Consider the following 25,389-nt stretch of genomic DNA (forward strand, 5'->3'; position numbering starts at 1 on the left):
ACTATAAGATGTATTATGTTTTAGTTTATTTTTACGCAATTATTGTACTGGTCTAATAATAGTAATTTAATTTATTAAAAACGCGGTACCTAGTCCACAGGTCCAGTAAAATTTCTTACAGTCTTATGTGAAATTGTATTTTTCCCAATTTGAAAAATTCAGCTGTTATCTCTTTTGACATTTAAAATATAGGCGGAAATACTTCAATTCTGGTATTCTGGGAAACATAAGCAACATAAACTCGAATTCTGTAGTATTCTTCTTGGTATCTTCTAAAATAAAAAATATGCAGTTTTCTTTTTTAAATACAAATTTGTTTTGTTTTTTATTTACGAGAAATATTTCTATCTAAAGACCTTTTCTAAAGTTTAGAGAATATTTTTAAGGATATAACAATATCAAAAAGAGAATGGCAATTAATTTAATTTAAACTAATTGCTAAACAATAGTGGAAAATAGCATTTAATATTTATATATAAAGGACGACATTGAATTCAATACACGAAAAAATAATAGGGACACCAAAAATACAATACAATTAAGCGTGAAAAGAGAAACGTTATTACATACACAGAATAATCAAAAACAAAACGGAATAATTTAATAAATTATTTTTAAACAAATAATAATTCAGACAATAGACAAATTATGAATTAGCAGGGAAATGTTTTCTTCTTCAAACAAGCTAAGATTTAATAACAAAACTTTAAATTCATTTCAAACATCTAGGAAAAAATTAACAAATAAAAACAATTACTACGTTCAAAATTGACAAATTTTCTCAGCTTCATTTGCTAAATATGAAGTGGTTTCTCGCGTATTCTTTTCTTTTTTCGTGTGTCGTGTCCATTATAGAAATGGTATTCGAAATTCATATGAGATCCCAAAAAAGAATTACAATAAAAATTAAGGATATACACATATGTAACTAAACTATAAAAAATAATAAAATTAATAATAAAGTTTATATAATATTTTGTTTTTGCACTTGGTTTTTGTTTTCAATTCGTTTCGAAGAGTTCTTGTTGCTGGAGTTGATTTTCCTCCTTACTTTTTTGTTTAAGACAATTTTGTATTGATGTAAAAATAAAATGAAAAATGACAGTGTTGTTGTGGTATGTTCGGTGTGTTGTTGGTTGTTACTGCTCTTGTGGATAATATAATGGTTGTGGATGCCACTAATGTTGTTTGTATTGTTGTTGTTCTTCGTGTTCCTATTGCATTGTTGTAAAGCTAATACTAACTTTTACTTAAAGCTTTTTTCTTTCTTTGTACTAAAATATCATAGAATGGATTGTGACTAATGGATTGTGTTAGCCGTTTTATCCATTCCTGTTGGTCTTCCTCTGTGGCAGCGGACATGCGATAAACACTATGTTTGCCTTCAACAACCTAAATGTGTGTAAAGAAAAGAGTTCATATTTTAAATGGGGGTCAGAAAAAAACATTTTAATTTTCAATTATTTAATTACCTTGCCTTCCGAATCAGTCTTACATGCTTTAATGATTTCTGCTCCACCAGTAGCAAAGAGTTCAAAGCAATTGGGTTTACTGCGATCATGAATTTCTCGAACCTGTAAACAAAGCAATAAGGTTTATAGAATTTTTTCCAAGAGTTTCGGTTCCCATGCTCACAAACTGGACCAACCAACGGGAAAGGGGATTTGTAATAACAAGCAGATGTAAGGAAGTCAATATATTTAAGTTATTGAAGAATACATATTTTCCAATGCAGTTATTAAATGTTATTAATAATAGCCGAATCAACGATGAATTTTAAGGTTATTTTTCAATACCGTTGATATTTTTCAAGGTGTTTTGAACCAAATTTAAATGGAAGGTGCTTACACCTGGAAAGTTTTAGCGGATACTGAAACTACAATGTTCATAGATGAGAAAAAACAAAAAACCAAAAAGATCGCCGGAACGCTTTTTAAATAAATTGCGATTCAAGTTGGCATTCTTAAGGGTTGTTGTAGCCATGAAAATTCTCTCAAGATTGACTTTTATGATATCTTTGTAGTTTTTACCGTTATTGAGATATAGAAGTTAAAATTAGGACAATGGATTGACTGTATCGCCTCATTATAAAACAATGCCGCGTATGGTGCGCCCTAACTAACTTCAAATGAAAACCGCTTACACCTGCGAAGTTTTTGGGGATTCTGAAACAGCAATGTTTATAGATGAGAGAAATCCAAAAAAAAAAAAAATGAAAAAATCGCTGGATGGATTTTTTACTAAATCGCGATCAAAGTTCACATTTTTAGGCTTTTTTCGGCTTTCAGATTTTGCTTGGAAACCGCAAGTGCTATCGAAATGGGACTAAAGAAATTGTTGTAGCAGGGAAAATTCTGTACAAGATCGGCTAATTGATATTTTCCTATGTTTTACCATTTTTGAGATATAGAGGTTAAGATCCAACTTTCAGATTTTTTTCTTAGGTTTTCAGGATTTAGCTTGAAAACTGCAAACCCTTTTTTTCCTAGGTTGTACCATTTTTGAGACATATAAGTTTAAGTTGGGAAATTGCAGTCATGCCCTTGTTTTATGAGGAGGCGATACAGTCAATCCATTGCCCTAATTTGAACTTTTATATCTTAATAAGGGTAAAAACTACGAAAATATTATAAAAGTCAATCTTGTAGAGAATTTTCATAACTGCAACATTTTCTTTAGTCCTATTTCGATAGGATTTGCGGTTTCCAAGCAAAATCGTGAAAACCTAAAAAACCGTTAAAAATGTCAACTTGAATCTCGATTTATTTAAAAAGCGCTCCATTGATTTTTTTGGTTTCTTCAATTAAATTCAAGAACACCGTGTGTTTCCTAATCGCCGAGTCAAAAGTAACAAAAATTATGTTTTTGACATAAAATTAAATAAAAAGATTGCAAAAGAAGAACGGAGAATGGTATACAAAAATTTGACTTCACAAAACAGAAAATTAGCTGATTTATACAAATTTACCAACTGTTGTTAAATATATTGGATATCAAATCGAATTTCATAAAAATGAATCCCATTATTTTACAAATAATATATGAGCATACATATAAGCTTTAGATAAAAACGTTTCTTTAAATGGCGCATAATTAAACACATGTATTGTGGATCAATAAAAAGATGGGACAGACATACTTCATGTCTTTTTATATTCATTTTATTCGTTATGTAGACATACATATGTAATTTGAAAAATGTATATGAAGAAAAGACAAATTTTTTTAGTTTTCCATAAAAAAAAAAAAATTAAAATTTTTTTTTTAAGCTACACGAAAGATTTTTGGTACATAGATTGGGAAAAAAATCCCATTCTTAAATCTGTTCGAGATACTAAATTTGGTTGTTGCGCGCAAAAGTTATGGCGGTTTCAATTCTGATAAAAAGAAAAAAATCTTTAAAAGACTCTAATCATTATATTGAGAAAAATTTTTGAAAGAGAAAAGATTTATTAAAATTTATTTTGTGAGTTAGTTGAAAAAATGTAGGAAACATTTGTCGGAGTTATTCTTCTATTTTAGAGAAATTTCACGCAAAAATCGATTTTTTTATTCCAATCACTTCTCGAATACACACTAACATCTAGCGGAAGATATGGGTATCGTTCAAATAAATGTTGGGTTCCTTTTAATGGGGTATACTCTTGAAATAAAACTGTATCGAGTAATGTTCTTTTTGAAATGCGTGTAAAACGCGAAATCCTCAAAATCACTTTATGCGCATGCGGTTTAATAACACAGCGAATTCTTCTCTTTTAATTTGTACACATTTGCTAGGATTTACTTTGGCCGCTCAGATGTAGCATCATCTGCAGTTTAGTGTGCAACAAACTGTATAACGCTTATAATTTGCACAAAGTGCATACACTTTTTATGCGCATCCGATTTCACTATCATCCATGAAAAAATACATCGTTCTAAACCTATTTCGATAAAATCCATTAAGAACCGTGGATGTAGCATCACACACTATTTTTGGGATAAATCGGATAAAGCTCCCATGGCACTAAATTTTTTAAACCACTGTTTTCGCAAAAACTCGAGTGATGTGTCAGTTTCTTCATTGAAAAGGAAACGATCCACAGAAAACGCGATTTAATCCGTGATATTTTCAAAAACATTTTTCGCAAATTTTTCAATTTTTGCAGTAGCCATTTCCGCCGTTCTAGTAGATGGATTTTTACGATCTGTGATTCATATGATCCGGATCGTCAAAAAACTAAAATATCGCGGGGTACCAGCACACTCAAAACGATATTGTAAATACTGTACCTAAAAAAAAGATTTTTTAGAAAATATATCGCACTAAATTTTGGCCTTTGGCAGTAGATTACTCTGCTGCTGTGTGGGCTACATACTCAGTATACATATCAGATTATGCGAAATCGCGAGTTCTTTAATCCTATAATTGGTTTTTCGAAATATCCGAATGCGCGTCCCAGTTACATAAAAAATACAAAAAACACCTGAAATCCGGCTTCAAAATGTCAGCATCGATAAAAGGTGGATGCAGTGGACATTTTGGAAAGTGATACATTAGAAGTGTAATCTTCATTTTGTATTCTCCAACTTTTACTTTGGACAGATGTCCGTCATTTGAATGGTTTAATCAGAAATCGAATAGCAATGTAAAAAACCTGTTTAGCTTCAACGTGTTTTTGCCTATGTTTTTTCCTTTACGCGGTCGTAACTACCACGTAAATTAAATTTTTTTGCTAAATTTTTGAGCTTTGTACAAAAACATCTAAATTAATCCAGCAATAGTCATAGTTACTGGTAAACTACAATAGTTCGCGTATTATAATAATGCAAACCTTGGCTTCATGGAAACTAAAAAATTTTGACTTTTCCTCATATACTCTAAACAGAGCCTGCAAATTCTCTCATTGATATGAGAAAAAAAATATTTAATGTCCTTGGTGCTCTTTTTATATGACTTTATTCTTTTTAATACGATCCTCAATAAGTTCTATCTTAAAAAACAACTTTATTTGGGTATTTTTATGAAAAATATGCGACTACTTTATTCATCCACATGCACATTCTTATATAATTCGAATGGAATTTTAATAAGTTTGCACCATTTAGTTGACTGAATGTACGAAATTTATTTATACTTGGAATCTCGCATGTAGAGGGTTTGAAGAATTTTGGTAGAAGGAGATATCAAAAGCATCAAATTATTGCTATACTATGGAACATATTCCGACATAAGTACGAGACAAAGTTAATCGATTGTTTGTGGATGTTGAAAGGTTAAAGAAACAACAGAGTTCAGACTGTTAAGGCTGGGATATGTATACGGTTATGATTAGAGGAATGCAAGCAATACAAGGAGTAGAAGACCAATACACCACAACAAAAAATACTAAAACTGCACAACCCGCTGACAAGACGTATTTATACTTACACATATATTTTCCAATGGTATTATCCCTCTGGGTTCTTTATCTGTTGTATATTCAAAATAATATAAACAATTGTCGTTCAATATAAACCATCGCCTCTTCCATGATTTGTATCTGGAGAACATACTAAAAAGGTTAATATCATTCTCAATACTAAATTACAAATATTTCGAAATCACTTACCTGCCACCCTGTTTCCATAGCCAACCCTCTTTATCGGGATTAAAGAAGGTATGCATTAAATCATTACCATCATCTTGGGGTATTTTAAATGGTTCCGTTCGTATTGATTCGTATAGAGATTCAAGTAGGGTGCGAGGCAAATCTCCGCCGTTGTTAATACCGCGATTCATTGAAATGAATTGTTCAACAGTGGGTTTGTCTTTGACCTAATGAAACAAATTAAAAGATTTGTTGTTAAACATTAGTTAATTATAATATTAACATTAAATTTTTATAACATGGTATATTCAAATTCCCTACAATATGAAAACTTTAAAAATCGGTTACATATTTCACGAAGTTGCATATGATTTGAGGCCACGACTTCTTGAAAACAATATATATGTACGGCTTTACGAGCTCTCGGTACCAAATGTGAAAAATTTTCTAGCCATAAGTAAGAAGTTAATGGCATAGTCCATCTTTAACATATGTATATCTGACCAGATATCAGTTCTAAATTTCTATACCAAACCATGGTAAACCATGGTTTGAGATGCCTTAATCTATATATATAAAATAGAAAAATGTTTGTATGTTTGTTTGTTTGTTTGTTTGTTTGTTTGAAATTTATAGACTCAAAAACCGCTGAACCGATCTTGCTGAAATTTTCAGGGTATATTACTACATCGCCTGAAAGTAACATAGGCTATAAAAAGTTTTGAAATTCCGCTCTGATCCGGAGATATAGCACCAGAATCGGAGGTACCTCCAATTTAAATCTAAACTTTGTATGCAAATATCTATAGAACGGTTACAGATACAAACTCCAAATTTGAAATGTGTGATGGATTTTAGCCTAAAAATAAATGTGCCAAAATATATCGAAATCGGTCCAGATTTGGATATAGCTCCCATATATATTTTCGTCCGATTTCAAGTATTTGATGTACCAAACACACTATATATGTCCGATTTCCATGAAATTTGGAATGCGTGACGGAACGTGGCTTATAACAAAATTTACCAAACAATATCGAAATCGGTTCAGATTTGGATATAGATCCTATATATATTTTCGTCCGATTTCAAGTATTTGATATACCAAACACGCTACATATGTCCGATTTCAATGAAATTTGGAATGTGGGACGAAATTTGGCCTATCACTAAATGTTCCGAAATATATCGAAATAACTTCAGTTTGGGATATAGCTCCCATATATATTTTCGTCCGATTTCAAGTATTTGATGTACCAAACACGCTATATGTGTCCGATTCTAATGAAATTTGGAATGTGTGACGGAATTTGGCCTATAAGTAAATGTACCAAACTATATCGAAATCGGTTCAGATTTGGCTATAGCTCCCATATATATTTTCGTCCGATTTCAAGTATTTGATGTACCAAACACACTATATGGGTTCGATTCTAATGAAATTTGGAATGTGTGACGGAATTTGGCCTATAAGTAAATGTACCAAACTATATCGAAATCGGTTCAGATTTGGCTATAGCTCCCATATATATTTTCGTCCGATTTCAAGTATTTGATGTACCAAACACGCTATATATGTCCGATTCTAATGAAATTTGGAATGTGTGACGGAATTTGGCCTATAAGTAAATGTACCAAACTATATCGAAATCGGTTCAGATTTGGATATAGCTCCCATATATATTTTCGTCCGATTTCAAGTATTGGTGTACCAAACACGCTATACATACATGTCCGATTTCAATGAAATTTGGAATGTGTGACGGAATTTGGTCTATAACTATATGTTCCATTATACATCGAAATCGGTTCAGATTTGGATATAGCTCCCACATATATTGTCCGATTTCAATGACATTTGGAATGTGTCATAGAATTGGCCTATAAATAAATGTTCCAAAATATATCGAAATCAGTTAAGATTTGAATTTAGCTTCCATATATATTTTTGACCGATTTAAGGTATTTGATGCACAAACACGCTATATGAGCCCGATTTCAGTGAAATTTGGAATGTGTGACGGAATCTATATATATATATATATATATATATATATATATATATATATATATATAATTGAAATTTGTTTGTACGTTTGTTGGTTTGTTTGTTTGTGCCTTATAGACTCGAAAACCGCTGAACAGATCTTACTGAAATTTTTAGCGTACATTGCTACATGGCCTGGAATGAAAATAGGCTATATCATATTTTGAAATTTCGCATTGATCTGGAGATATAAAATCAAAACCGGAGGTACCTCCAAAAAATTTAGATTTTGTATGCAAATATCTTTAGAAGTGTTACAGATACAATCTCCAAATATTGTTTGTGTGACGGAATTTGATGAAAAATAAATTTACCAAATAATATTCAAATCGGTTCAGATTTGGATATAGCTCCCACATACATATATTTTCTGCCGATTTCCTTATTTATGTACCAAACACGATATATATAACCAATTTCGCTGAAATTTTAAATTTCTGACGGAATTTGTTTTAGAAATAAATGTGCCAAATTATATCAAAATCGGTTCAGATTTGGATATAGCTCCCATACACATATATTTTCGGCCGACTTCCTTATTGTATGCACCAAACACGCTATATATGTCCAATTTCGCAGAAATTTTGAATTTCTGACGGAATTTGTTCTAGAAATAAATGTGCCAAATTATATTGAGATTGGTTCAGATTTGAATATAGCTCCCATATATATTTTCGGCCGATTTCCTGTATTTTATGCACCAAGCACGCTATATATGCAGAACTCTGTCTAGGAATAAATGTGCCAAATTATATCGAAATCGGTTCAGATTTGGATACAGCTCCTTATATATTTTCGGCCGATTTCCTGTATTTTATGCACCAAAGTCGCTATATATGTCAAATTTTGGTGAAATTTGGAATGCGTAACGGAATTTGGTCTAGACATAAATGTGCCAAATCATATCGAAATGGGTTCAGATTTGGATATTGCTCCTACATGTATTTTCGGCCGATTTTCTATATCTGATGCTTCAAACACGCCATATGTGTCCAATGTCGCTGAAATTTGAGATGTCTGACGGAATTTGTTCCAAAAATAAATTATATCGAGGCCGGTTCAGATTTGGACACACTAATATTTCCAATTTCACTGAAATTTGGAAAGCGTGACGGAATTCGTTCTAGAAATAAATGGGACAAATTATATCGGAATCGGTGCAGATTTGAATATAGCTCCCATATATATTTTCGGCAGATATTCTGTGTACATATATTTTCGGACGATTTCCCGTATTTGATGAACCAAACGCGCAATATATGTCCAAATTCGCTGAAATTTGGAATGTTTAACGGAATTTGGTCTAGACATAAATGTGCGAAATTATATCTAAATCGGTTAAGATTTGCATATAGCTCTCATATATATTTTCGGACGATTTCCTGTATTTTATGCACAAAACACGTATATTCAAATGTATATTCAAATTCAATGAAATTTGGATTGTGAGACGGGATTTGGTCTAAAAATAAATTAGACAAATAGATCGGTTCATATAGGAATATAGCTCCCATATGTATATATTTTCGGTCGATTTCATGTTTTTGTTACGTATGTTCAATTTTAATGAAAATTTGAAGACCTAGCAGTCAGTATAAGTGATCATTATTTACAGCAGTACTTATAGTTTGGAAGGAATTGACCAAGGCTACAGCTATTAAGTACCATATCTTAAGATGTTTTATGATGATATATCTAAATCATTTGTAATACTTATAGGCAGAAATGCTTTCGGAGGAGTGTTACCTCCTGAAACATACAAAAATACCATAGTAGCTCCATAACAACCCTGAATAGGTATATAACGCCTTCATATCTCCTATATTTATTCGTTAAAATATTAAAAACGTTAATATAATTATGGCATTCCATTATATTTTATCGTAGTCGGGCAGCAAAGCGCACCGGGTTCAGCTAGTACTTTATAAACTAAAAAATCGTTTGTGGATTGCGGTATTTCTTTGAATTTCGTGTTAACAATCTTGAAGAGATCTTATCGGAAACGGTAAGTATTTTATCTTCTTATTTTTGTGTGCAGTTCTAGGCGTTACTACGAAAACAAGAGTAAAAATAAAGAACTGCGGTTTGCCTATGAAAAAGCCTGGAATTTGTTAAATTTTTACAAACATTAATACTGAACGTTCGCAAAATTTAAAGGTACTGAGTATCTTATCCAGTTATGTATTTGAGCCAGTATCCCATGCAGAAGATCTCATAATACTCGATACAATTTAAATATTAAATAAAGAAGACCCAGACCTGAACTAAATCTAATGTAAATCTGAAAAACAGAAATATTTCCGTTCACCAGGAAAATATTAGTGGACACTTTAATGAACCAAATATCTTAAATTTATTTAGGATAGAAAACTTAACTTGACAAATCACAACCAAGAGCCCATTGGGAAAGGATAATGGGCCCAAACAAGGAAACATAGGCTAAACGAAAGCGTCTTCAGACTTTTCTAACATACACATTGTCTAGGTTTTGGGACCAAGCAAAGGATCCTTTAGTACGACTACAAAAATTAGGGAGTATGCATTATTGACTTTTTACAAAAATTAAAAATACATCAAAATATTTATTTTCATATCTACATTTTAATAGATTTAGTATTAGAACACAGCTAAGGAATGTCTAAATTAGCTTAAAGGTAAATTAAGAGTCACGTCTAAAATTAAAAGGTGGGGGAAGACCCACCCCACATACCTTTCTTTGGAATAGTGAGTAGATAGGGAAAATAACCAAAAATACTATGAGAGCTCTAACTTGAAGTTGTTGACCCACAGTTCATTCTTTGATCCATTTGTTTTTAATTCACTTGCACAAATTATTTATGATTTTAGTCGCATATCTACATTTTATAGATTTAGTATTAGAGCAAAACTAAAAAATGTATAAATTAGCTTATAGGTTTATAAAGAAGCATTAAAAGGTGGTGGGAAGACACACCCCACATACCTTTCTTTGGAATAGTGATTAGATAGGGATGGTTAGGTTAGGTTAGGTTGATAAGAGGGGTGATACTAGATCACCACATGCCCATGTGGACATACACTTAAGCCATAAGTAGGCCTGTTGTGCGCTCTAATTTTGGGTTATGGAAGGATTATCCTTTTTTTTGACTTAGTCTAGGATCTCTGTCCTATTTACATAGTCTCTGATCTTTTTGAACTCGATTGTCCTAATTTGGTCGAGTCCTGGTATAATGTCATTCCCTAGTAACTGGGTTCTCAGATTTGTGAAGGCTTGACAATGGCAGAGGTAATGTTCCAACGTTTCGTCGTCCTCTCCGCATGCTCTGCATTCACTGTTTTCTGCACAACCTATTTTGTGCAGGTGCGCTTTTAGACCTAGGTGACCTGTAAGGATTCCTGTCAGTCTACTAATATCTTTTTTACTTAGTAAAAGTAATTCTTTTGTTTTGTCCTCGTCTGGGTTTCCCCATAGGATTTTTGTGTTTTTTCCCTTCTCTCCACTACTCCAGAGGGATACATGTGCATTTTTTGCCCATGTCTTTAGTTCTAGTCGCGTAGCTTTAAACGGCTTAGCGTTTTCTAGACTTACCGTTGGTTGCTCCTTGGCTTGTTTTGCCAAGGAGTTTGCTATTTCATTACCCCTAATCCCGGTATGCCCTGGTACCCATATAATGTTTACCTTACCGTGTTGGGAGTAATTATTTATAGATTTAATACATTCCAAGACAGTTCTAGATTTCACTGTCTTGGTTGATATAGCTCTAATGGCTGCTTTGCTATCCGTAAGGATATTTACAGTGGTAGGCCTTGTGTGTGCATCAAACCAAAGCAGACACTCTGTTATCGCCCGGAGTTCCGCCTGCAGGATCGTGTTATGATCCGGCAGACGGAGGGAGATTTCCGTTTCCGGTTCCATTATATAAAGACCCAGTCCGGTTCTCCCCCCTAGCACAGCCCCATCCGTAAACCCACAGCTTCCAGCGGGAATCTGTGCTAGAGCTCCCTCGATCCACATGTCTCTGTCAGGTATTGACACTTCACACAAGGCTACTTCACTAGTTTCAGGTATACGGTCCGATACTACCTGATTTATAGATTCACCCGTTGTGACCTTTAATATGTTTTGGTGGCTCTTTTCGATCCACTCGCTCATCGACTTTAGCCTTACAGCTGCGATGGCTGCCTCATACCTTACCTGAATCTCTATTGGGTGTACAAACAAAATTGTTTCTAGAGCCCTAGTCGGTGTGGTCCTCATTGCTCCGCTAATGCTTAGGCAGCATGTTCTTTGGACCTTTTGCAATATTTCCACATTGCATTTTTTGTCCATGGCTGTCCACCATACCACAGACGCGTAGGTTAGAATTGGTCTAATTACGCTTCTGTATAGCCAGTGTATCATCCTAGGATTGAACCCCCATTTTGAGCCTATCGCCCTTCTGCAGGTTGACCAACATATTTGGGCCTTGTTGGCCCTTTCTTGTATATGGTCTTTCCATTTAAGTTTCCTATCCAGAATTACTCCTAGATATTTAACTGTACAAGAGATATTTATTGTCTTATCTAGAAAAACTGGTTCCTCGTAGTGCCCCATTTTCGTTTTCCTAGTGAATAGACATAATTCTGTTTTTTCTGGGTTGACGTTCAGACCTCTCGGCCTGGCCCAGTTAAAAGCAATTTTTAGAGCCGTTTCTGCTCTACGACAGAGTTGATTCGGATTCTTTCCCCTCAGAAGTATTATAACGTCGTCTGCGTAGCAGACTGGGTCAAATCCTTCTTCGGTTAGGGTCCTCAAGAGACTGTTTATGGTGGTAACCCACAACAGAGGTGAAAGTATCCCTCCCTGTGGCGTTCCTTGTCCAACTTTGTCTCTTATTTTCACGTCGTATAGCCCGCAGCTTATCCATCTATTCCTTAGCATGTGGTTTATCCAGTTCCTTAAGGCCCTGTCTACCTGAAACTCGTCTAAGGAGTGGATAAGTGTCTCGGTGCTTACGTTATTGAAAGCGCCTTCGATGTCGATGCATACAGCAAGTGTGTACATTTTCATTTCGAAGGTTCTTTCTATGTGGTGTACTACCTCATGCAATGCGGTTTCCACTGATCTGCCTTTAACGTATGCATGTTGTTTGAATTTAAGCATATCGTTGGGGATCTTACTCTTTATCATGGTGTCGACTGTCCGTTCCATTGTTTTGAGTAAGAATGAAGTTAAACTTATCGGTCGATAAGATTTTGGTGTTGCATAACTTGCCTTGCCAGGTTTGGGTATAAAGACTACCCTTGCCTCCTGCCAGGCTATAGGAGTGTATGCAAGTTTTAAGCATGCATTGAAGATCCCGACCAGTTTGGACGCAATAAAGTCCACTTCCCTCTGTAATAAAGCCGGGAAGATCTGGTCTGGTCCAGCTGCTTTATATGGTGAAAAGCTTAAAATGGCTTGTTGGACCATTAAGCTGTCGATCTTTGGTGCTTCTTCCGATGAGTTAATACATTCCGTCGATGCCTCAGTGTTAACCATGGTATTCTGCGGGAAGTGCGTTTTCATCAGAAGGCCTAGAGTTTCTTCTGTTGTTTCAATCCTTTTTCCATTTCCATCGACCAATTGCTCGGTCTGTGTATGGATATGTGATTAGATAGGGATAAAAGCCAAAAATACTATGGGAGCTCCAACTTCAAGAATTCACATGCACAACTTATTTATGATATTTACACCCTCCACCATAGTATGAGTGTAAATTAAGTTTGCTTTTCCGTTTGTATCGAATTGAAATAATCATTTGCGACCCTATAAGGTATTTCTATTCTTGATCAGGGTAAAAATCTGGGCCGATCTAAGAATGTCCGTCCGTCCTTCCGTGGTAATCACTCTAGCATCCACCAAAATTGAGATAGGACGCTGAAATTTTGGAAAGATCCGTCTTCTGTTTGCAGACAGGTCAAGTTCGAAGATGAGCTATATCGGTACATGTTTTTGTTAGCCCGTATATAACGGTCCCGCCTGATTTCTGGTACTTTCATGATTTTACCGACGTCTTCGATGTCAGTTATTTTAACTTTTTTAGTTAAATTTTCTGTCTAAATGTGCAAATTTCGTGTTCGAAGTAGTCAAAAACTGTCTCCACCAAAAGTTGTGGACACATTCATGTACGACGATTTCATGTACTTTGAAGTTTTTATTTACTTTTTTCATTTGTTGCAATTTGGCATTTAGGGTTCCCAGTGGCCAAAAAACGTCTGCACCACTAATATTGGACATACATAGGTTCACGTTTGGTGTAGCCCTATATTTTACCCGATTTCAAGTATTATGAAATTTGTATCTATTTGTTTCTTATAATAATAATAATAATTGTTCCACAAACATCCCAGATGGGACAAGGGAGACTTCTCTCATATCAATGAGTGCACGCCGATTCATATTGGCTCAATGATATGGGACCTACTTTTTATTGCCGAGTCCGAACGGCGTGTCTTACGACACCACTTGTAGAGAAGTTTTTCATGGCTTAAATACTCAGGAAATGTCGCCAGCATTACTGAGGGGGAATTTTGCCACCGTTGAAAATTTGATGTTGCTTGGCCTGGGATTCGAACCGCAGACCTTCTGAGTGCAAGGCGGACGTGCTAACCATTGCACCACGGTGGCCCCCAACAATATTTGTTTCTTAGTGATCCAAAAACTTCTGCACAAAAAATGTGTATTTTATTGTGAAGTGTTCAGATCGAATTAGATATTAGTTCGTAATATTTCAAGGTATAGGGTATAGTTCCGCCAAACCGAACTTAACATTTTTTACTTGTTTTTAATATCCTGACAAGTTATTTTTAACAGCAATGTTAAAAATAATAGGATGCTAAGCATGTGTTTTGTTTAAACTGCATATATCTATGTATAAATGCCACGTTCAAATTAAGTAATTTTGGCACACGCTGATATAGTACACACGCATGCATAAAAGTCATATAATAACAAAAGGTGAGTGGGAACAGGATAGAAGTAGACGTATACCAATATCAGCCAAGTGACGATAAGAAGAAATGGCAAAATTATGCACACCACAAATGTTGATATACGACGAAAAGTGTTTAGGCCAAAAGTCTCCTGCTTTGTAATCGTTGCCACAACATTAGCATTAAAGGGATTTATGCATGTACTCCTACACACATATGTATATGTTATGGAGAATTTAGCTAAAACTCCCTAGGATGGTATCATATTGGCTGTGGGGTATGGATAATAATATACACTTAATATTCTACATATATAAACAACAAAGACATACCGATGGATTGTGTAACGATGTATTTAACATGATGATGGCAAAACTTAAAACATAACAGGTATCGGTATTTGTGAATATATCAGGGTTAAGTTGACAATAACGCTGGGCAAAGCATTCCATCATGCGATCAATTTTTTGCGCCTCACCGGGCAACCGAAAGGACCATAAAAATTGTCTGCAGCAAATCGTAGATGAAAAGAAATAAAAAAGAGTTTTTTATTTTAAAAATTACAACAAATCAACCAATGATACTAACCTTAAAGCTTGAACCAATATTAAATTTGTAAAATCATGCAATGCCACAAAAGCTTTTAAAACTTCTTTGTTAAAGTCATTATTTTCACCCAAATAATCACCTGTAATGAAAGAAATGAGAGAAAAAATATGAAATAACATGACAACCACAATAATGCCATTCAATTATATATTCTTGAGGGTTTTAAAGGAATCTAAAAAATACTCGCTTGAAATATCAAAATGTTATTATTTACATATGTATATGGCTCAAGTATTTTGAAGACAATTTAACATATAGAAATCAGCTTTATTTAATTAATTACATTGCAAGGTAAAAAATGTTCAGTTCTTTGAATCAGTTTAGTAATTTGATAAAACCACAAAGAATTCGAAATATTTATATATCTTTACATACAAAAGCTACAATGTTAAGGTCAATAAACTGTTTTTGGAAGCGATATCAATCAATACATTTGTATTTTTTCTATTCTCCACACAGGACTATGTGGATCTCTGTGTTATTTCAAATGTTTGTAATTATTTACCACCTATTATAATAATTTCGATTTGTATTGATTGTTTTGTTCTGTTTTTTTTTATTTGTTTATATGCACATACCTACAGATGTACATACGTATGTATGTATGTATGTATATTCTATGTAAATTCTATTTGATGTATTTTGTTTATATTGCTTCTCATTGTGGCCTTGTATCGCTAAATTTGTTTATTTGATTTGCCAAGAAGAATTCTTCTATTGTTTTTACTGTACAAATGAGTCTTTAGTTTGATTTTTTTTTCGTCTACACTTTATTTTTTTTTTCTTGTGGTTTTTGTCATTGCAATTGAATGCATCATCATAAGCATAGGGTGTTGATTGTTTTACAATGACGTTGTTAATAAACTGTGAAATGAATATCAACAGACACCACCAAATTGATAGAGATTTGTTATTGGGAATACATACCTATTGCCGTTTTATTAAGACCTTCACCTTTGTAAAGGAAATGTGCAACATCTTGTGGATCGTGCCGTAGTAACCGATGTTCAACCAAGTGTTCGATTCCTAAAATGAAAGAATAGAAAAGAAGAAGAGAAATGAGTTAATATTATGGAATCAAAGGAAATCATAAATAATACAAAATAAAATCCGTTCCCTTGTTTCTTGTTTGTGGATATTCTCCACCGAAGTTATTTTTCAATTCATGAAGAAGTTATTGACAAAATAAAATGTTTAAAAATAAGCGTGTATATTTTGTATTTTATTATTTATATGATAATTATTTAACCACATAACCAATATTTATTTAACACACTGTGCATGTGGTTTAATTAGCACATAGTATATTTCGTTTAAAATGATAATGTGAAAGCGGAACAAGTGAGGTTTGAGGATAGAGCGAGAATACCTTGAATAAATTAAAAATTGCTATATTATTTGCATAAAGATGAGTCAGAAGCCAGATTTGAATGAACTTCGACTTCTCTGAATGAAATGTATATTATGTAGGTATATACAATACAACAACCAGACTAACAGTATTCACAGCTTCATACAAATCAATGAGTTTTGTTTAAATATGGCAAAAATGTTTGTATGCAATAGACTAAACTTAAATTTCATACTAACTGCAGACGCGTGTATAACAATAAATATTCAAGTATTTATTTCATGTTATTGAAAACGATAAATTTACGTTTGCCAAAATGTAATTGATTATCAGGAAGTAAATATAAAATAAATGACTTCCTCTGATGTTTATTATTTAGCACATTGCTGACTAAAATATTTATAATGACTTAATGTTAAATTTGTAGTTATTGTGGTATGCATTTTATGCGGGTGGGCACAAGAATGCGCTTTAATGAAAACAGCAATCACAAAAGTTCATTAACATTTATTTACATGATTACATAGTAAATTAACTACTCAAGGAAGGTCTTAAATAAAAAATTGATATTTTCAGAGTTGAGTTTAAAAACGTTTGTCGGTTTTCCCGATTTTCGTTAATTTTAAGGGTTTAGCCTCATTAAGACACATTATAAATGGCTGAAATTTGGATTTGGTATTCCTTTGGGCTCACAACTTCTCCCCAGATATTTGTCAGTGCACGTTTCGTAGACATACCGACCGATTTTAGGTATTTTGAATGTTTTAGTCACATTTTCTAACATTTTAGCCCATTTAGTATAGCCCTCACATAACGGTACATCCCGATTTTTGCTATTTTGCGGAGTTTAGCTTCTCATTTGGTATTACTCCTATCATATCGCGGTACTTTGAGGAATTCAGCTACATTTTCCGACCAATAGAAAATATCAATGTCTCATTGGTATTAAACCTTGTTTGCTCTTACACTTCGGCTCATAATAGCGCCTTTTTGACCGACCGAAACGTAGAATTGATGGGTTTTCCGCCATATTCCCGCACATCAAGAAAACAAATCAGCGTTCAACGATTTTCGTCTCGAAGATGGTGATGAAGCGTCCAAAACCCCTGTTTTGCAAGTGTCTCGATCGGAGTGGGGAGAGTGCTTCGACAATTGGTTTGAGCGCATGCAATAAAATCATTTTTGATGATAAATATTCGCATTTTCATTATTACTATAGAAATACATAAGTATAAATAGTAGCCATAGTAATACGAAATTGTTTCTGATTAAAAAAAAATTTAAATCTTTTTTTAAGATATATTATGCTGTGAATGTGTAATCTAAAAACTAAGTGAAGAAATAAAAAAAAAAACTAAAACATATTTATGGCAAATATTGCAAATGATATACAATGATAAAAAATAAAAGAAGTCGCCAATAAATTGGCGTCATAATTTCATTCTCGGTTGTTTACTTTATCAGTTTTTTTAACAGAAAAAAAATTCATTAGATACCGACGTCATTGTCTAAGCGAATGAGTAAATCATCAAAACAAAATCGTCATCGGTCATAACAATATTTCTGCATACGTCGTTATACCCTTTCATAATTCTGTCTGTGTATAAATATGTATATGTACATATGATAATAAAGTTTATTTTTAGCAAAGCTATGGTTTCAAATGACAAACTCATACCTGTCACAATGAGTGGAAAACGGGCGGCTCCCAGACATACAAAAGGACAAAGTTTGTGGATAAAACAAGGAGATTCAGCAAACCTCCAGAACCCAAAATGGCATAAACATTCAATGGTTATACCAATACTTTATGGTTCTGTTGTTATTTTTGGTTATTTTGTGGTTTTATGTTTACACATTAATTCATGACTGGAGATTATGGAGAAGAACGAATAAAGTAATATGTAAAAGGAAAGTGAAGATGACAACTGAAGTTGTTTTTTATGCCGATGCTGTTTGTATTGGTTTTATATATGACAGTTGCTTGATATATTTTAGGTGGTATTTTTATTGTCATCATTTGGTTGCATCTTGAGTTAAGAAATATATTTTATCTTAATAAAAGAACAGAAAAGTTATTGGCAATATCAATATTTGGCACTAAAACACTTTCATGGAGAAAAATTTATGGTAACAACAAATAATATGCTTTGCAACCATCAACTACAGAGGCAAAATTACAGCAAGACAGGCTGCAAATTTACGATGTTGTCGTTACAATAGAAATGTAAAACATAAAAAAGTACTGAAAATACTTTTTAATAAGGTATAAGTATCGAAAAGTGAAAAGACATATTTTACCAAATTCCAAAAAATAGCATATATGTAGATTAGCTGAAATATCTATTTGTGTGTGTTTCAACATGTGATAAGGACATGACATAGGAGTTTGTTTCTGATTATAATTATCATCATTCCGAGATACACATATTTAGAAAAAAAACAACATGCGGTCAATTGTCTTGTGTTCTTAAGATATGTAAGAAACAGCCACATTTGTGTGTCCTTGGGTAATTGTATTAGATATTGAGCCTTTCATGCGTCTCCAGTGGCTGAAATGATTAACAATGATCACTACAAACCAGATGACATTGTTTAAAGAACAAATATAAGAATATAAGTACATACATGCCGCACTACACAATATTATGAATATTTAGGTAGAAATATTCAAAGATAATGCACACAATTTGTAGCAACGAGACTGACTTCCTCAAGTTTTCACCTGTTGAGCTACCCTTATCACCTACTAATGATAGTGAGTAACCAGTAAGGAAAGCATCAGACAGACTATATGATATCTTACACCACAACAATTTGGCGAAATATTTTCTCCCAATTCCGACACATTTTCCAAATATCATTAACATTAGACACACATAGTGGGGTTGTTGCGTAAATACCTCGAATCGTACGAAAATTTATATAGGAGCTATATCCAAATTATTCTTTAGTTTCACCATGAAAACCAGACTGATAGATTTTTGGACAACAAAAACAACATAGTTTTCAAACGCTTTAACAGCATCTTCTGGCGACGAAAATCGTTGACCACTCGTTTTTCTTGATGTTCGGAATCAAATGTAGTTATTTGGTACAAAGTCCGGTCAAAAAGGCGCTAGTTCGAATCGATGTGTGAGAGCTCACACTGTCATGGTGCATAATGATTCGCCTTTTTGTGTTCGTTTTTCGATTTTCTTCGAAGCCTTCAGGCAAACAAATTGTAGTGTACCATTCGGAATTAACCGCCCTACGTTGCTCAAGCCGTATAGTCGCCACATGGTCAGTTTTACTGAAGAAACAGGCGACATTTTGCTTCAAAATGCTTCTTCCATGAACAACTTTCTAATTGATTTTAATTGAATAAAGCTACAGGTCTTTCGTTGGATTTGGCTCGCCTTCGAAGACCCACACGACCAATTGTTTTTTTCGGGCTCATACGCATAGATCTATGATTTGTCACCTGTGAAGAATCGATAGTATTTTTTCAATTTTTCTTGGCAAATTGTCAACGTGTGCTGGATCCAACGAGAACAACCAGGGGCCTAATTATGAAATTCTATACAATCGAGTATTTGCTCGTGAATGAATAAATCAAACTACGAAAACCGATGTGTTCTTCAAAAATCATTAAGATGGTAGATTGTATAAAATGAGTTTATTTTAAGCAAAAACAAACAAAAAATATATGAATGATAAAATGTAAATATTTGTAGAATTCGTTGAACAATACTTTGGGTAATAATTGAATGAAGCTGTGCTTGAAAAATGTACGAAATGTATTTATTTTTGTAACACTTTTTAACATTGTAACATATTGATAATTTATCTACCTTAATAAATGTAATACTATGTTTACATTTACGAAAGCCACTCGATTTCATCTGTCAATTCCTTTGTGTATCGTCAAATGAAAACTCATCTGAAATCGATTGGATTTCGTTTGAAGTTTGAGCAATGGAATTGACAGTTGAAATCGAGTGGATTTCGTAAATGTAAACATAGTGTAAAGTTGTTTTGGCACACTTATTAAAACGCAATTGTTTGTGGAGCGAACAGGTTTTCATAGTTCGATTATTCACTGTAAACAACGAAGCAGGTAGTCGTACGTCAAACGTACTTTTATGCTAAAAATGTTAATCTTTGCAATGTAGTGTTTTCTAGGCCAGAAATTTATGTAGTCTTCCTCGTATATCTCAAAATTGGTTAATATCGCCAACTGGGGATTACATTAAATATTAAATTTCACGATACACATATGCAAAGCTGTGCAGAAAGAAAACAAATATTTTTCCAGGGCATTGTTCTCGTTTGTTCTGGTATGCATTCTTTTTTTTTCTTGATATAACATCCATTTTATGTTTTTAAAATTTTCCCCACTATAAATAGTCATTTCAATAAAACAACAACTATAATGAAATAAAGCCTGACTATTTTGAAGCACATAGTTTATTATTTTATTATATTTAAGTTATTGCAGCATTAAAACATTTTAGTGACAATCTATAAAATGAAAAGAAAAATGTATAAAAATCTGCTCAATAATTCTAGTGAAGCCTCCTTTTTATTTGTTGTCACAATGGATAACAATGTTAGCTTTGTTATTGGTTCTGTGATAAATGATGGTATTGTTGTCGTTGCCATTGTGTTCCCGCCGTATTCGTTACGGTTTGAAAATATAATTGTGCGTTTTTCTGGTGGTTTAATTTCCGCTCTTTTAACACACACAAATTATTGGACTCACACTAGCGGTTTGTGGAGCAGTAGCAAAGCTTTATTGACAAATTGTTGCAGGAAACTGTTGACAAGACAAGCACCAATACTACTCCTCTGCCCTCCATTGCTATGATGATCTACCGTTGTTGATTTGGGCGGCCATTGTTATTTGAGCCATCATTGGATTTTGTAGGATTGTTGTATTTCGCATTTTTCATCCCGTCCCTAGCAAAAGTTATTGTGGCCAAATAAAAATTTCAATTGAAATTGTTTTGGGGCGTGTGTTTAGCTGTATAATATAAAATGATTGTAGTGGAATTCTTTTGATTTTGAATTTCCTTAATTGTTAAAACTTTGTGTAGAGGTTTTTCACCATTGAAACAAGACAAACAAATAACATGGAGGGCAATAAATTGAACGAGAAATTAGAATGAGCTATGGGAAAATCGCTTAACAGAAGAATGAAAAAGTGAGCAAAATATTATTTTTGGCATATTTGCTAAACAAATTTATTTGTGAATTATTTATTGCCACTTTTAATTGTTAAATCGTGTCTTAATTTTCGAAGAATACTAAAATTCTCGGAATTTTTCAAATATAATAATTCCCTCTCTATTCATTTTAGTTAGATTTCAATGAATTGTGAATTTTCACATAGGCATTCTTGCCGTGCATGTTGGACCCAAATGTTTTCCATTTGATCCAAATTCCATATACATATATGAAATTTTATGGAGTTCGGTTAACGCTAGCCAACGACAACTGAGCGATCTTTGTTTCTATAGTAATTTGTATGAGGCCAAAGGAGAACTTTCACGAAAATGCTATAATCCAATCAATGAAAAACAAATTCGTAAGGATGGCCGTTGGAGTCTATGTTTTTATTAACATAAATCTAAGAATAAAATATCAAATAGGACATCTATTCAATACATTCTACATTGTAAATAATCCAACAAAAGTTATATATAGTTAATATTTTTAACTAAATTAACTAGTCCAGTAGCACATTTTAACTGATTTTGAACTCAGTAGTTATTGTTTTTAACTGTTAAGAAGGTAAACGTTTAAAGTAAAAATTTAAGTTATACAATGTCTTATTTTTCCAATGATTAATTGATTATAAAGTATGTTAAGCGATGTAGGAAGACCTTCGTCTTTCGTCACTAATAGTATTTTTTTTATAAATATAAATTATTATAATTGTCTAGTTTTGACAGTTTAAAACTACTGTATATGGTATAGAAATAGTGTAGATGTCATTTCAAACGGCCAAGGACCATTCATTTTCATCATTATAACGGAGCTTCAATTAAGTGTTTATTGGCAAGTTCACGGAAAAATGCCAAATTGGCCTTAACGATTAGAAAATGGCATATGCAGTCATAGGATGTATTTCCGGACATTATTGGGCGCTAACAGAAGTTATTCTTTTGATTTGCTTTTGTTTTCAATCAAAGAACAATTTTCTACAACAATAGAAGTTTGGTAGTAGATACACATTTAAAATTTCGTTCTTGTAAATTTGTACAAATATCAAATTGTCAATACTGTATACAAATTTTTAACAAATCACATTCATTATGGTCTGAGAATATTAAATTTATGAATGTATCTATTTGCCAACATCATTAGTGAACAATAAAAATCTAATGACAAATGACCCCTATAATACTCTTCAACATCGTGGCAAAATATAATTTTCATTTTAAGGTTATTAAAAATAATAAATTAAACAAAACTATATTGTCATTGTCACCAACAATTCCCCACTTGTCCCCCAACAGATTAAAAAATGAGAATAAAATGACAAATTGTCACATCGTTGGTTAAAGATGATTGTCGACTGTGTTTCTGTCATAGTGGCAGCGGCATGAATTTTATCAAATAATAATCATCTACGCAATATTTCAATTGACACATTCCATGTTGGGCATAATAATTCTGTCATCAATCATAGAATTCCAAAAGAGCGTATTTATCCACCATCTCCATTATGGTTTCGATGATGTCGTCTGTATGGTACCTGTCAATTAAAGAGTAATAAAAATATTGTCGCGACTGAATGCAAGGAGTGGCTCACGTCTTCTTGCAAACGGACAACCAACAAACAGTCCGTCCGTCATTGTTGCATTTTTAAAAGAAAATCAAATGTCAACGAACTGTCAAATTTGTCAAAAATAAAAACTTATACACATGTGTACGATGTCGTGTAATGGTGAATGTTATAATTTTCGGTTTTCCAAAAAACAAGATTTCTATATTTGGAATGTGGGTGAGATACAGATATTTATGTCATAAAGTTTTTTCTGTGAGATTGAATGTAATTGAATTATAACATGTCACCATATGGATGCATTCAGTTGTGCCGACAATTTTTCAGTTGGTTGCCGATCTTTGCTAACCAAACGGCGTCGGTATTCTTTGTGAAATGTTGTCTTCTTTTGAAAGGGGTAGAAAATTGGCCACCGCTATCCTCTCTTTGCCTTGGGTGTTTATGCCTATTAAGTTGTTAAATTTATGTTGGAGTTAATTTGATAAGTTGTTGTTGTTAAATGCAATGACATTGTAGTTTGTGTATAAGAATTCATACTTATGACACCCTTCATTTAAGTTAAAAGGGCCATTCGCCCCTTTTGCAGGATGTAAAAGACAATTTACAGTGGGAGATAAAAATTGAAATAAGGGACTTTTAAATAGCTAAATATTTTAAGATAATTAAAAATGTATTTAATTAAACCCAATTAAATTCGGTTGGATTCGGTTGGAAATTTTGAGTTCAAATTTGGACCTATTCAAAAACAGTATGGACTCGACAATCCGTACCCTCTTTAATGCGGACAACACGCTAATCCGAGTAGAAAAATATCGATATTCACTATTTTTGTACCATGATCATTTTCTTAATTCAGTATTTTATTTAGATCTTCGGTTTTAACAATTCCAATTAAAAAACCAGTAGGGAAAGGATCAATGTCGGTCGGGGCCGACTATATGATACTCTACACCACTGTGAGTATGTAAAATATGTATGGGAGTTATACCGAAATCTGAACCGATTCCGATATGAGATGGCACACTTATTTCTAGACCAAGTTCCGTCACACATTCCAGATTTGATAAAAATGTGAATTGATATAGGGTGTTTGGTTCATCAAATACCTCAAATCGGCCGAAAATATATATGTGAGCTATATCCAAATATGAACCGATTTAATTTGACACATTTATTTCTTGACCGGATTCGGTGACACATTCAAAATTGCATCGAAATCGGTCATATATAGCGTGTTTTGTGAGACAAATACGTAAAATCGGGCGAAAATATATATGGGAACTATATCACCGATTTCAATATAATTTGGCACAATTATTACTAGACCGAATTCAGTCACATATTCCAAATTTCATCGACATATATAGCGTGTTTGGTGCAGCAAATACTTGAAATCGGCCGAAAATATTTATGGAAGCTATATCTAAAACTGAACCGATTTTCATAAAAAGCAATAGTGTTCTTCCTATGGATAAACAAATTATATTCCCCAATTTTCAGCTGAATCGGACAATAAATGCGACCTGTACGTTGCGAACAAAAATACAAGGACAGACGGACGGACATGCATAAATCGATTCAGGAAGTGATTATATGTATATCCCCGAAAGGAACTATGGATCTATTTCGTTTCCTTATGCATGTTACATACAAATGCACAAAGACATAATACCCCTTACCACAGTGTGGTGTAGGGTATAAATATTATTCTACTCCTCACGGTGCGCCGGAAATAACTTTAAATGAAGGGTGCTTACACCTGGGATGATTTTGCAGATTCTGAAACTATAAGGGTCATAGATGACAAAATTAAAAAAAAAACGGAAGGCTTTTTTAATAAATCGCGGCCAAACTTCACATTTTTAGGTTTTTTAGGATTTCTGGATTTTGCATGGAAACGTAAAGTCTTATCGAAAAGGGACTAAAGAAAATATTGTAACAGTGAAAATTCTCTACCTACGAAAATATCATAAAGTCCAAGCCTGTGGAGAACTTTCACTGCTACAACATTTACTTTAGTTCCATTTCCATAGGACTTCAAGTTTCCAAGCAAAATCTTGGAATCCTAAAAAACCTAAGAATGTGAAGTTTGGCCGCGATTTAATCT

The 25,389-nt window shown here is 33.3% G+C and overlaps 1 protein-coding gene across 7 annotated transcripts in view; it reads right to left on the reverse strand.

Moving 5' to 3' along the window:
• Positions 1 to 292: 292 nt before the first annotated feature.
• step (cytohesin steppke) overlaps positions 293 to 25,389 on the reverse strand; it is a 238,648-nt gene continuing 213,551 nt past the window's right edge. For 5 of the 7 annotated variants that reach the window (XM_073968149.1, XM_073968145.1, XM_073968146.1 and 2 more), the window contains exons 4-10: positions 16,087 to 16,185; positions 15,139 to 15,238; positions 14,883 to 15,057; positions 5,592 to 5,797; positions 5,411 to 5,522; positions 1,473 to 1,574; positions 293 to 1,392 (exon numbers count right to left, since the gene is read on the reverse strand). In XM_073968149.1, the coding sequence (XP_073824250.1) occupies positions 1,240 to 1,392; positions 1,473 to 1,574; positions 5,411 to 5,522; positions 5,592 to 5,797; positions 14,883 to 15,057; positions 15,139 to 15,238; positions 16,087 to 16,185 (947 nt within the window). In that variant the 3' untranslated portion in view covers positions 293 to 1,239. Of the gene's footprint in view, positions 1,393 to 1,472; positions 1,575 to 5,410; positions 5,535 to 5,591; positions 5,798 to 14,882; positions 15,058 to 15,138; positions 15,239 to 16,086; positions 16,186 to 25,389 lie in introns of all 7 variants that reach the window. The other 2 variants (XM_073968142.1, XM_073968144.1) reach the window with 1 other exon arrangement.

This window comes from Musca autumnalis, unplaced genomic scaffold, assembly GCF_047663935.1.
Source record: "Musca autumnalis isolate F117 unplaced genomic scaffold, ASM4766393v1 scaffold_2, whole genome shotgun sequence".
In the NCBI taxonomy this organism is placed as follows: Eukaryota; Metazoa; Arthropoda; class Insecta; order Diptera; family Muscidae; genus Musca; species Musca autumnalis.